The following is a 12,876-nucleotide window of genomic DNA, read 5'->3' on the forward strand; positions in this document are numbered from 1 at the left end:
ATGGCTTACACCACCAAGCCCTCAGCCTCAGGTTGTGTGTGTTTGGGTGTGGAGTGTATGCCTGAGTCTATTGGAAGGGGTGCAGGAAATTAGTGTGGGAGTGTGTATGTGGACTGGTATGTGGCTGTGTGTGTATGGGGCTGGAGGGATGGAGGAGTACAGGGTAGCACTGATCTGAATCCAAACATTCCCGCAATGGAAGGAGAAATCAGAGACAGTATTTAAAAACAGGAGTGTCAGAGCCAAAGAGATGTTAACTACAGAATCTTTACAGTGCAGGAGGCGGCCACTCACTCCAGCGAGTCTACGCTAGCTCTCCGAAAAGAGCATTCTATCTCAAACCACTCCTCTGCCTTATCCCTGTCACCTTGCGCATTCTTTCTTCACAGTGCTTTTCACAGTGCTTTTCACAGTGTTCAAAGTGTTTTACGACAAATGGAATTTTTTTGAAATGTACTCACCGTTGTAATATAGGAAAATATAATCTATGCGGGTAGTGACAGCATTCAATAATTATAATGCTTGTGTTTTTTTTAAATTCACCATCTGCTGGTGCCCCAGAGGAAAATTAAATTCAAAAATTTATTTAGTTTTGGTGCAGAAAGAGAAAACAAAAAAACATTTTCTAAATCATATTTATCAATGACTAGAAGTACCATGTGGTCATGCATTGCTATGCTGAACTGTTTTAAAGAGAAGTGGAAATTTTCTACTTGGAGTTGAGCCAAAGATCACACAACATTCAGATATTTTGCATCACCGAATACTCTCTTCACTTAATCCCCCCCCTTGTATTTGCACCCCCCCACCACCCCCTCATCTACCAATAAGAACAGCCCACTCCAAACACGCTGGCAATGTTACTTCTTAAAGTCACACAACTGAGTTAGGAGATTTGCATATCCAGATTAAGAATAACGTTTCGAAAACCATCTTTTCCCCTCCCTGCCAAAGCTCTCAACATTTTACTCTTCCCAATATACTAACAAAAAGAGGAAAGCTTGCAATAAGAGAAAACTTTAAAGGTAATTGGGTGCCAACCTAATATTAAAAATCATATTACTGAGTCACAGTAAAGAAGGTCCCATCTTCAATCTTTGGCAGACTGGCTTCTGGTGCGTCATTTCGGGAACTTGGTCAGCTGAAACTAAGAGCTGAGTGTTACCAACTCCAAGGAGAGTGGAGGCAGAAAAGAGGGACTGGGTCAGGGTGGATTCCTGTTACTGTCCTGCTGCCAGGGAAGTTTCCCCAGCAATGGGTAGGTGGTCCCCCACTCCATGGAGGCAGGCAGCCAATTTGAGTAATTAAGGACCCAATTACAGGGCTACCGGCATCTTGCTGATGGCTTCATGGAAGTGGTCCCCCTGCTGGTAACCCTGAAGTCAGAAACGCAGCTCCCACAGATGTATGCATATTTTATGTATATTTTACATAATGCCTCAGAACCTCAGAGTCTCCCAAAGCACTTTGCAGCCAAAAAAATGTGGGCAGTGCTGTACAGCAGTTTGTAAATTGATTTAACCCAAAGTCGGAAATTGTGTACATTTCCCAATACCTTATTTCATTATTGAGAAACAGATAAGTTTGCAATTTGGTTGATAAAGCAGTTATGTTGAAATTGGCCAACTGCTTTGTACAGGAGTGGTTCCGAACTATCCTAAAGCTACACAATTTTACTGCATTATAGTCTTTGAGAATATCTTTTAGCTATTTCCTGTCTTCAAGTAAGCCCAATATATAAAAAACAGACAGCCTGTGGCCATTGCTGGATGCTGAAAGGACCTTAGGCCAGAAAGACGTTCAAATGATGTACTCGGGTCGGGATACAATTCAAGACAATATTCCATCGAAAGCCCAAAGACATCTCGACTGTATTTCAATCGCACATTGGAAATCCTAGCTGCCTTTTTGTCGAGTGTTAATTGTATTTTGTTTTATGAATAAATGAATTGTTGCTTCAGCCCATCAAATCTCTAGCCCCAATCCAATATCTTTCATCCGCTTACACACGTTTTGGGTAAAGTCAAGGTTACATTTAATCAGCTAGTGGTATTGCAGTTGGGAGGAAATGTTAATTTTTGACAGAGAGAGGCACGGTTCATTTGTAGACCATAAATCAGGCCACGGAACAAATGAGGCCGCAACACAGAAGAACAGGTGCATTTTTGTTTTATGCATATACCTTAGAAGGGTCAAATTGAAAGGGTCAAGAGTGATAGGCTTGAATTTTTCGGTTGTCGGGCACGCTCGATCAGTGGGCCTGGGAGCGGATGGGAAATGGGACACCGGCTGCGATCGGCCCCAGTCTGTGAAATGGTCAGCGCTGTCAGGATGGGGGCGGGAAGAGGGCAGGTGCCAACATAACCGAGGGTGAGAGAGCTCCCTGAAGGCAGGCAGCTGCAGACCTCCACAGAAGAAAAGAAACGACAAAAGTGCTGCAAAACAGGTCCATGCAGCTTAAACCCGAAAGCATACCTCACACAAAAAAAAAACAGTCCCCAGGCATCACTTTTTATTTCCCCACGGAGATTTCATCCCGCCCTGGATCAAGGTTTGAGCAAAAATGTGAATGCCGCCTGGGAGATTGGCCCGTCCGCCAACCGTAAATGTGGACGGGCCACGTAAAAAATTTTTTAAATCACTGTTGATAACATCATTAATGAGCTTAATTGCCCACTTAATTGTCGACCGGCGCACTTCTGATTGCCGCGCATGTCCACCAAGCGAAATATCGCATGAGTGCAGGACGACATCGGGACGCTCACCAGGCGTCATCTCGCGCTAGTTCACGTCTTTTCGGGTGAGGCGTGCGCCCGCCCGCGGGACATAAAATCCTGGCCACAGCGCAAAACACCTTCCAGGTCGAACTGTGAAAACAGGTAAATCGGAGCAAAACACCGAGCCTTTATTTTCAATTCAATTGCAAGAGGAAGTGTCATTTTGAACTGTGAAGGTGCATGGGGGAGGAGCAGCATAGAAGGATGCAACTTATAAAAGGACCAAAAAAAAAGAGGAAAGTAGGAAAGTTCAAAGCAGCAGCAATTTGGCTCCACAGTGTCTGGTATTTCAGAGCTTCGAGTGTTTTACCTCCAAAATCACATGTACACACTTCACATTGGATGCCATTTTGGTGAGTGCATTAGTGTGCACAGAGGGAAAGTCCACCTCAAATATGCAGAGAAGGCAGATTGTGAGGTCAATCAGCACATAACATTAATTTTACACCAGCACCGTCATTCTGGAACTCAATGCTCCAGCCACCATAATTGTAGAAAGGTCAGTGGTTTCAGAGTTGTGTCAAAAGTTACTAACGTGTTCCGGTAGTAATGTGGCAAGTGCTGAAGGACTTGGTCCTGACGTCAAGGACTCTGCACAAACCACTTGCTCCCAGGCATGGGTGCAGTAGTCTGCACTCTCCTTGGACTGCAGCCTGACAGAGAGAATGAGCAAAAGTCACATACAACAGGAAAAGGGGAGGGGGAAGAGGAAGAAAGGCTTTCAGCAAGTGGCCATATCCACACTGCGTGTTCAGGGAGCAATTCTACTAACTGAACCCCAGTGAGGATCTGGGTGTCAGACATCTCCGCCTCAATAAAAGGTGCTCACTAAAATCTGCTGCCTGTTGCAACCACAACTGCAGCATCAGAGCAGAGCAGGGGACAACACTGCCAGTGGCAGGAGCTGCGAATGTTGAGAGGGGACCTGATAGAGGTGTATAAGATTATGAGGGGCATAGATAGGGTGGACAGGAAGGCATTTTTCCATTAATAGAGGGGTCAATAAGCAGGTGGCATCGATTTAAGGCAAGAGATAGAAGGATTAGAGGGGAGTGGAGGAGAATTTTTTTCACCCAGAGGGTGGGAGTCTGGAATTCACTGCCTGAAAGGGTGGTTGAGTCAGAAAAACTCTTGTAAATTTTTAAGAAGTATTTAGATATTCAATTGTGTTGCCATAGCCTCCAGGGCTATGGGACAAGCGCTGGAAAATGGGATTAGTGTAGTCAGATAAAAGCAAAAAACTGCGGATGCTGGAAATCCAAAACAAAAACAAAAATACCTGGAAAAACTCAGCAGGTCTGGCAGCATCTGCGGAGAGGAGCACAGTTAACGTTTCGAGTCCGCATGACCCTTCAACAGAACTAGGTAAAAATAGAAAAGAGGTGAAATATAAGCTGGTTTAAGGGTGGGGTGGGGGGAGGGGGGGCGGGAGGAATGTAGAGCTGGATAGAGGGCCAGTGATAGGTGGAGATAGCCAAAAGATGTCTAGACAAAAGGACAAAGAGGTGTTTGGAGGTGGTGATATTACCTGAGGAATGTGCTAATTAAGGGTAGAAAGCAGGACAAGCAAGGTACAGATAGCCCTAGTGGGGGTGGAGTGGGGGGAAGGAATCGAAAAAGGCTAAAAGGTAGAGATAAAACAAAGGATGGAAATACATTTAAAAATGATGGAAATAGGTGGGAAAAGAAAAATCTATATAAATTATTAGAAAAAATCAAGGGGGGGGCGGGGCGGGAATCGGAAAGGGGTGGGGATGGAGGAGAGAGTTCGTGACCTAAAATTGTTGAACTCAATATTCAGTCCGGAAGGCTGTAAAGTGCCTAGTCGGAAGATGAGGTGCTGTTCGTCTAGTTTGCATTGAGCTTCACTGGAACAATGCAGCAAGCCAAGGACGGACATGTGGGCAAGAGAGCAGGGTGGAGTGATGAAATGGCAAGCGACAGGGAGGTCTGGGTAATGCTTGCAGACAGACCAAAGGTGTTCTGCAAAGCGGTCACCCAGTCTGCGTTTGGTCTCGCCAATGTAGAGGAAACCGCATTGGGAGCAATGAATGCAGTAGACTAAGTTGAGGGAAGTACAAGTGAAATGCTGCTTCACTTGAAAGGAGTGTTTGGGCCCTTGGACGGTGAGGAGAGGGGAAGTAAAGGGGCAGGTGTTGCACCTTCTGCGGTAGCATGGGAAGGTGCCGTGGGAGGGGGTTGAGGTGTAGAGGGTGATGGAGGAGTGGACCAGGGTGTCCCGGAGGGAACGATCCCTATAGAATGACGCCGGCGGGGGTGAAGGGAAGATGTGTTTGGTGGTGGCATCATGCTGGAGGTGGTTATATTTCACCTCTTTTCTATTTTTACTTAGTTCTGTTGAAGGGTCATTCGGACTTGAAACGTTAACTGTGTTCCTCTCCACAGATGCTGCCAGACCTGCTGAGTTTTTCCAGGTACTTTTGTTTTTGTTTTAGTGTAGTCAGATCTTTGTTGACCGGTGTGGACGTGATGGGCCGAATGGCTTCCTTCTGTGCTGTAAATGTCCATGAGAGGCTGCAAAGGTGACCATGGTCAGAAACGTACATGAAGCTGGATCTTTACAGGCTGGAGCAGGCAATACTTGCAACATCTCGCAGTTCACAGCCTCTAATTTATAAGGGAGGCCAGTGAGCTCTGTATGGATAGAGCGCTGAATTCATTTCATTCTCTCATACCAGAGAGAAGCAGGGGGAGTCAACATACAGCTTCATCGGGATGGCAGAACACACTCTGGCAAACTGGCACCTGCGCGACCCCTTTCACCTGACCTGCTGCAGGCCACTCATGCCCGGTGCCTCACCCGCATGTACAGCCCTCCGCCAACCTATCCTCCACAATATGCACAGTATCAGTATCTGAGCTTATGGCTGCGAGTTTGAGTGTAAGTGACTGTTTCTTCTTCACCACTGTCTTCTTGCTCTTGCACAACTGCCTGACCAGGTTGCAGTTCTTGTGTTTCTCTTCCTTCAGGTACCCAAGGGCAAGTGTGTGGTGAGGAGACGGGAGAAAAACAAGAGGTGCAAGCTTGTCCCATCTGCAGCTTGGGATGAGGGGGAAGTGGGATGTAAGGAGGAGGATTAGGTATGAGGATACCATTATTTTTGACTGTTTCAGCCCTGGCACTGTCCATAGCCTCAGTCATGGCCACTCCAGTAGTGGTGTCTGCGATCTCCTCAATGGGCATGTGGACATGCAGCCATGCCTGTCCCCTGCCAGTTAGGTGTTGCTGCCTGTGATTGTGTGTCACCTTGTCTTGCAAGAGAGGGATGTTTGTCAGTGAATGTGGTGCAATGTGGTTGGCTGTCATAGTTCAATAGCTAGCAGTGTGACCAAGCTGTGAGAACGTAAGTATGAGACTTGCATCACTGCTCAGTGTGTGGGAGCAAGGTGAAGCTATGAATGTTAGGTACAAAGTGTGACAGAGGTTGCTGGTAGAGAGCGATGGGGTGTGGTGCATTAAGCATTGATAGAGGTTAGTAGTGAAGCTGGTGGGATTTGGCATTTGAAGATGAATTTTTTGGCCTTGACACTTTATGTGAGGTAATTGAACGTCTTGTGGCACTGCCTCCAGGTCTGCATGGCTCGACACCTGGCATTGATAGCCATGGCAATCTGCTCCCACTGCCTTCAGTTAGGGCTCATCCATGAGCTTTTGGGAAGCAGACTTTGGGAAGCAGACAACAGTGTCTCTGACATCCAGTCTTTAGAAACGAGGAACATAGGAGATTCACGTTCCAAATATTGCGTGTCAGCCTTAAATGGTGGTTGGGGAAGAAAATGGTATTGACGGCAAGACGGAGTTTGTAAAAAAGAAACAATTGTTTTATGGGGCAGGTGGTGCACTGTGAGGAATGGTAGGCAGCTAAAATGGAGCTGGGAATTTACCCACTCCTTTCCTGACTCGATCTGATGGGCTGCAAATTTAAATTTTGCTGAAGGCTTGAATTTTGTTTCCATAGGGAGCTCGTTGTGAAACCTCTTTTGTGTACCTGTGAATGTTGCAATAAATGTTGGTCTTAAATGATCCCTCACACACCCATAGTTTTCTGTCTCTCCATTCATTGGCTGTGAAATTGGAGAGGGTCTGAGAATGAGTGTGGCTATCACACTGCACAATTAACATGTGCCATTGCTTCTGATGCAGGCAGCATACAAACTTCATGCTGTCTCTGATTTACATATTAGCTGCATGCAGCCAGTGCTAAATGCACTACAAGTGGTTGCACACTGCTTCGGGGGCCTAAGTTTGTCTGACACCAGCACCACTTAAAGCTAGCCTGCAGCTCTTAAAAGGGGAGGTAGATTCTGGCCACCAATCCTATATTCCACCCAACAAACTTACCTCCTCGACAAAAACAAAAATACCTGGAAAAACTCAGCAGGTCTGGCAGCATCTGTGGAGAGGAACACAATTAAAGTTTCGAGTCCGAATGACCGTTCAACAGAACTAAGTTAAAATAGAAAAGAGGTGAAATATAAGCAGGTTTAAAGGGGGGGGGGGGGGGTTGGGGGATGGGGGTGAGACAAGAAGAGCTGGATAGAGGGCCAGTGATAGGTGGAGATAACCAAAAGATGTCACAGACAAAAGGACAAAGAGGTGTTGAAGGTGGTGATATTATCTAAGGGAATGTGCTAATTAAGGGTAGAAAGCAGGACAAGCAAGGCACAGATAGTCCTAGTGGGGGTGGGGTGGGGGGAAGGGATCGAAATAGGCTAAAAGGTAGAGATAAAACAATGGATGGAAATACACTTAAAAATAATGGAAGTAGGTGGGAAAAGAAAAATCTATATAAATTATTGGAAAAAACAAAAAGGAGGGGGAAAATCGGAAAGGGGTTGGGGATAGAGGAGAGAGTTCATGATCGAAAATTGTTGAACTCAATATTCAGTCCGGAAGGCTGTAAAGTGCCTAGTCGGAAGATGAGGTGCTGTTCCTCCAGTTTGCGTTGAGCTTCACTGGAACAATGCAGCAAGCCAAGGACGGACATGTGGGCATGTGAGCAGGGTGGAGTGTTGAAATGGCAAGCGAAAGGGAGGTCTGGCTAACGCTTGCGGACAGACCGAAGGTGTTCTGCAAAGCGGTCACCCAGTCTGCGTTTGGTCTCTCCAATGTAGAGGAAACCGCATTGGGAGCAACGAATGCAGTAGACTAAGTTGAGGGAAGTGCAAGTGAAATGCTGCTTCACTTGAAATGAGTGTTTGGGCCCTCGGACGGTGAGGAGACGGGGAAGTAAAGGGGCAGGTGTTGCACCTTCTGCGGTTGCATGGGAAGGTGCCATGGGAGGGGGTTGAGGTGTAGGGGGTGATGGAAGAGTGGACCAGGGTGTCCCGGAGGGAACGATCCCTGTGGAATGCCGTCAGGGGGGGGTGAAGGGAAGATGTGTTTGGTGGTGGCATCATGCTGGAGTTGGCGGAAATGACGGAGGATGATCCTTTGAATGTGGAGGCTGGTGGGGTGATAAGTGAGGACAAGGGGGACTCTATCATGGTTCTGGGAGGGAGAAGAAGGTGTGAGGGCGGATGTCCTGAGAAGGACCCCCTTATCCCCACTCTTTGCCTCCTGCCATACAGCCAATCTTCTATCCATGCTAGTACCTTGCCTCTAACACCATGGGCTCTTATCTTACTGAGCACTCCTGTGTGGCACCTTGTCAAAGGCCTTCTGGAAGTCCAAGTAGATAACATCCATTGGCTCTCCTTTGTCTAACCTACTCGTTACCTCCTCAAAGAATTCTAACAGATTTGTCAGGCATGACCTCCCCTTGATGAAACCATGCTGCTTTGCCCTATTTTACCAAGCACTTCCAAGTATTCTGAAATCTCATCCTTAATAATGGACTCTAACATCTTACCAACGACTGAGGTCAGGCTAATTGGCCTGTAATTTCCCATCTTTTGCCTCATTCCCTTCTTAAACGGGGGGTTACATTAGTGATTTTCCAGTCCTCTGGGACCCTTCCTGACTCGAGTGATTCCTGAAAGATCACCACTAACGCCTCCACTATCTCTTCAGCTATTTCCTTCAGAACTCTGGGGTGTAATCCATCTGGTCCAGGTGATTTATCCACCTTCAGACCTTTCCGTTTTCCTAGCACCTTCTCCTTGGTAATGGCCACCATACTCACCTCTGCCCCCCCGACTCTCTTGAACTTTGGGGATGTTACTCATGTCTTCCACTGTGAAGACTGACGCAAAGTACCTATTCAGTTCCCCCGCCATTTCTTTGTTCCCCACTACTACTTCTCCAGCGTCATTTTCCAGCGGCCCAATATCCACTTTTGCCTCTCTATTACCCTTTATATAATCTAAAAAAACTCTTGCAATCTTCTTTTATATTACTGGCTAGTTTACCCTCATATTTTTCATACTACTCACAACCGCCGTGTCATATTTGGCTCCAGGCTGGCCTTCCACATTCTGCCCTTGGCAAATCTGGACTCATCCAAAACTCTGTTGCAGTGTCCTTACTCACACAAAGCCCTATTCACCAGAACCGCTGTGCTTCCTGACCTACACTGGTCAAGCAATGCCTCGATTTTAAAATTCTAAAATCCAAGTCCCTCCATTGTCTCACCCCTCTCCATCCCTGTAATCTCCTCCAGCCCCAAATCCCTCCATTGCCTCACCCCTCTCCATCCCTGTAATCTCCTCCAGTCCCAAATCCCTCCATTGTCTCACCCCTCTCCATCCCTGTAATCTCCTCCAGTCCCAAATCCCTCCATTGTCTCACCCCCCTCCATCCCTGTAATCTCCTCCAGCCCCAAATCCCTCCATTGTCTCACCCCTCTCCATCCCTGTAATCTCCTCCAGCCCCAAATCCCTCCATTGTCTCACCCCTCTCCATCCCTGTAATCTCCTCCAGCCCCAAATCCCCCCATTGTCTCACCCCTCTCCATCCCTGTAATCTCCTCCAGCCCCAAATCCCTCCATTGTCTCACCCCTCTCCATCCCTGTAATCTCCTCCAGCCCCAAATCTAGGATCTACTTGGTTTCAATGAACTAGGTGGGACAAAGCATACTTGCGACTAGTTACCATGCAGGCAGCATACGGCATTCCAAATGGTGAGTACATACCAGTCTCAACTTTGATTTTATTTGACCAGTTTAATTACTAATCAAACAGATGACTAAGGAACGGTAAATGGAATTTATCTTTGCCTAATGTATTGCTGAGTGGAACATGAGGCATGTACACGATCTAAATCCTATTTGAAACCTCACAAGCAATGATGCGAAAGATACGGCTGTGGCTATCAGCTATTCACTGTAAATTTCCATTCAATGCTGGCTCAAGTGCTGGAACACAGTGTAGGAAAACCAGTTTGAAAGGTTATATTTACTATGTACTATATATTACTGAACCAACACATAGAACATTGTGCAAAAATCTCAGCCATTGTATCACACAGGATTGAAGGTGATAAGGACAGGTATGGATGGTTAAATTTTCAGGAGCTACTTACTGCTGGGACAATAAATGGGTGCTGTGTGGAATGCAACTAATTGGAATTGAATTGTATTGCTGTAAGGCAAGGTGAATATCCAAAAATGTCACTCAATTACTTTCAGGGACACAATTCAAAACTTTTTCTTCCCGGGGTTTCAATATGATATTGTCACTATCGGGAAGGGCGAGTCCAGTCAAGGGAAAACTGCACATCACCTCACCTCTGAAGAACAGGTCATCACCCCATTGAAAAAGTTCAAAGAATTTTAATTAAGGCTCTACACGGTTACAAGTTTAACTGGACTGTAGAAAACAATCATAGAGTTGTCAAAATAAAGAATTTCCCCAATGTATAGTCCTGTTCTGGTGTCTCTTCCTCATCTAGTCAAATCTAATTTGAAACTGACTTACTCCATTTCCTTGTTCTCTGCTTCCTCTTGGGTCAGGTCTTCTTCCACGCTGTAGTCCAGGATAGAGCCCACTCCAAATGAACGATTATGCCGGATCAGAGGCTTGATGTCATCTTGGTCCTCTCCAGCCACAAACTGTCCGTAAAATGTCATCCTCATGACCTTTCCGAAGAGCCATTTCCCCAGCAACGTCCTGCTCAGATTGATGAGCTGAAAGAATAACCCAGTAGCTTTTACTAAAGTGCAAATGACAGCGAATATTTGTTTGGAAAATGAAATGTGCAAATACAAACCACACTCCCACCCTACAGGGCATATACCTCAAACACCATCAAAATAAGTAAATGTTAAGATAAAAGCAAAAAACTGCGGATGCTGGAAATCCAAAACAAAAACAAAAATACCTGGAAAAACTCTGCAGGTCTGGCAGCTTCTGTGGAGAGGAGCACAGTTAACGTTTCGAGTCCGAATGACCCTTCAACAGAACTAAGTAAAAATAGAAGAGAGGTGAAATATAAGCTGGTTTAAGGGCGGGGGGAGTGGGACAAGTCGAGCTGGATAGAGGACCAGTGATAGGTGGAGATAACCAAAAGATGTCACAGACAAAAGGACAAAGAGGTGTTGAAGGTGGTGATATTATCTAAAGGAATGTGCTAATTAAGGGTAGAAAGCAGGATGAGCAAGGTACAGATAGCCCTAGTGGGAGTGGGGTGGGGTGAAGAAATCGAAAAAGGCTAAAAGGTAGAGATAAAACAATGGATGGAAACACATTTAAAAATAATGGAAATAGGTGGGAGAAGAAAAATCTATATAAATTATTGGAAAAAACAAAGAGGGGGAAAAATCGGAAAGGGGGTGGGGATGGAGGAGAGAGTTCATGATCTAAACTTGTTGAACTCAATATTCAGTCCGGAAGGCTGTAAAGTGCCTAGTCAGAAGATGAGGTGCTGTTCCTCCAGTTTGCGTTGAGCTTCACTGGAACAATGCAGCAAGCCAAGGACGGACATGTGGGCATGAGAGCAGGGTGGAGTGTTGAAATGACAAGCGACAGGGAGGTCTGGGTAATGCTTGCGGACAGACCAAAGGTGTTCTGCAAAGCGGTCACCCAGTCTGCGTTTGGTCTCTCCAATGTAGAGGAAACCGCATTGGGAACAACGAATGCAGTAGACTAAGTTGAGGGAAGTGCAAGTGAAATGCTGCTTCACTTGAAAGGAGTGTTTGGGCCCTTGGACGGTGAGGAGAGGGGAAGAAAAGGTGCAGGTGTTGCATCTTCTGCAGTTGCATGGGAAGGTGCCGTGGGAGGGGGTTGAGGTGTAGGGGGTGATGGAGGAGTGGACCAGGGTGTCACGGAGGGAACGATCCCTATGGAATGCCGCCGGAGGGGGTGAAGGGAAGATGTGTTTGGCGGTGGCATCATGCTGGAGTTGGTGGAAATGGCGGAGGATGATCCTTTGAATGCGGAGGCTGGTGGGGTGATAGCTGAGGACAAGGGGGACCCTATCATGTTTCTGGGAGGGAGAAGAAGGTGTGAGGGCGGATACGCGGGAGATGGGCCGGACACGGTTGAGGGCCCTGTCAACGACCGTGGGTGGAAAACCTCAGCTAAGAAAGAAGGAGGACATGTCAGAGGAACTGTTTTTGAAAATGGCATCATCAGAACAGATGCGACGGAGGCGAAGGAACTGAGAGAATGGGATGGAGTCCTTACAGGAAGTGGGGTGTGAGGAGCTCTAGTCGAGGTAGCTGTGGGAGTCTGTCGGCTTGTAATGGATATTGGTGGACAGTCTATCACCAGAAATTGAGACAGAGAGGTCAAGGAAGGGAAGGGAAGTGTCAGAGATGGACCATGTGAAAATGATGGGGGGGTGGAAATTGGAAGCAAAATTAATAAATTTTTCCAGGTCCAGACGAGAGCATGAAGCAGCACCGAAGTAATCATCGATGTACCGGAGAAAGAGTTGTGGGAGGGGGCCGGAGTGGGACTGGAACAAGGAATGTTCCACATACCCCATAAAGAGACAGGCATAGCTGGGGCCCATGCGGGTACCCATAGCCACACCTTTTATTTGGAGGAAGTGAGAAGAGTTTAAGGAGAAATTGTTCAGTGTGAGAACAAGTTCAGCCAGACGGAGGAGAGTAGTGGTGGATGGGGATTCTGATTTTTCCCCCTCCTTTTTGTTTTTTCCAATAATTTATATAGATTTTTCTTTTCCCACCTATT

General features: G+C 46.5%; 1 protein-coding gene across 1 annotated transcript in view; it reads right to left on the reverse strand.

Moving 5' to 3' along the window:
- Positions 1–12,876, reverse strand: part of LOC144687774 (proline dehydrogenase 1, mitochondrial-like) — a 46,767-nt gene that overhangs the window by 32,024 nt on the left and 1,867 nt on the right. The window contains exon 2 of the mRNA XM_078554272.1: positions 10,657–10,865. Within this exon, the coding sequence (XP_078410398.1) occupies positions 10,657–10,865 (209 nt within the window). The remainder of the gene's footprint in view (positions 1–10,656; positions 10,866–12,876) is intronic.

Source organism: Cetorhinus maximus, chromosome 12 (assembly GCF_964194155.1).
Source record: "Cetorhinus maximus chromosome 12, sCetMax3.hap1.1, whole genome shotgun sequence".
NCBI classification, from domain to species: Eukaryota; Metazoa; Chordata; class Chondrichthyes; order Lamniformes; family Cetorhinidae; genus Cetorhinus; species Cetorhinus maximus.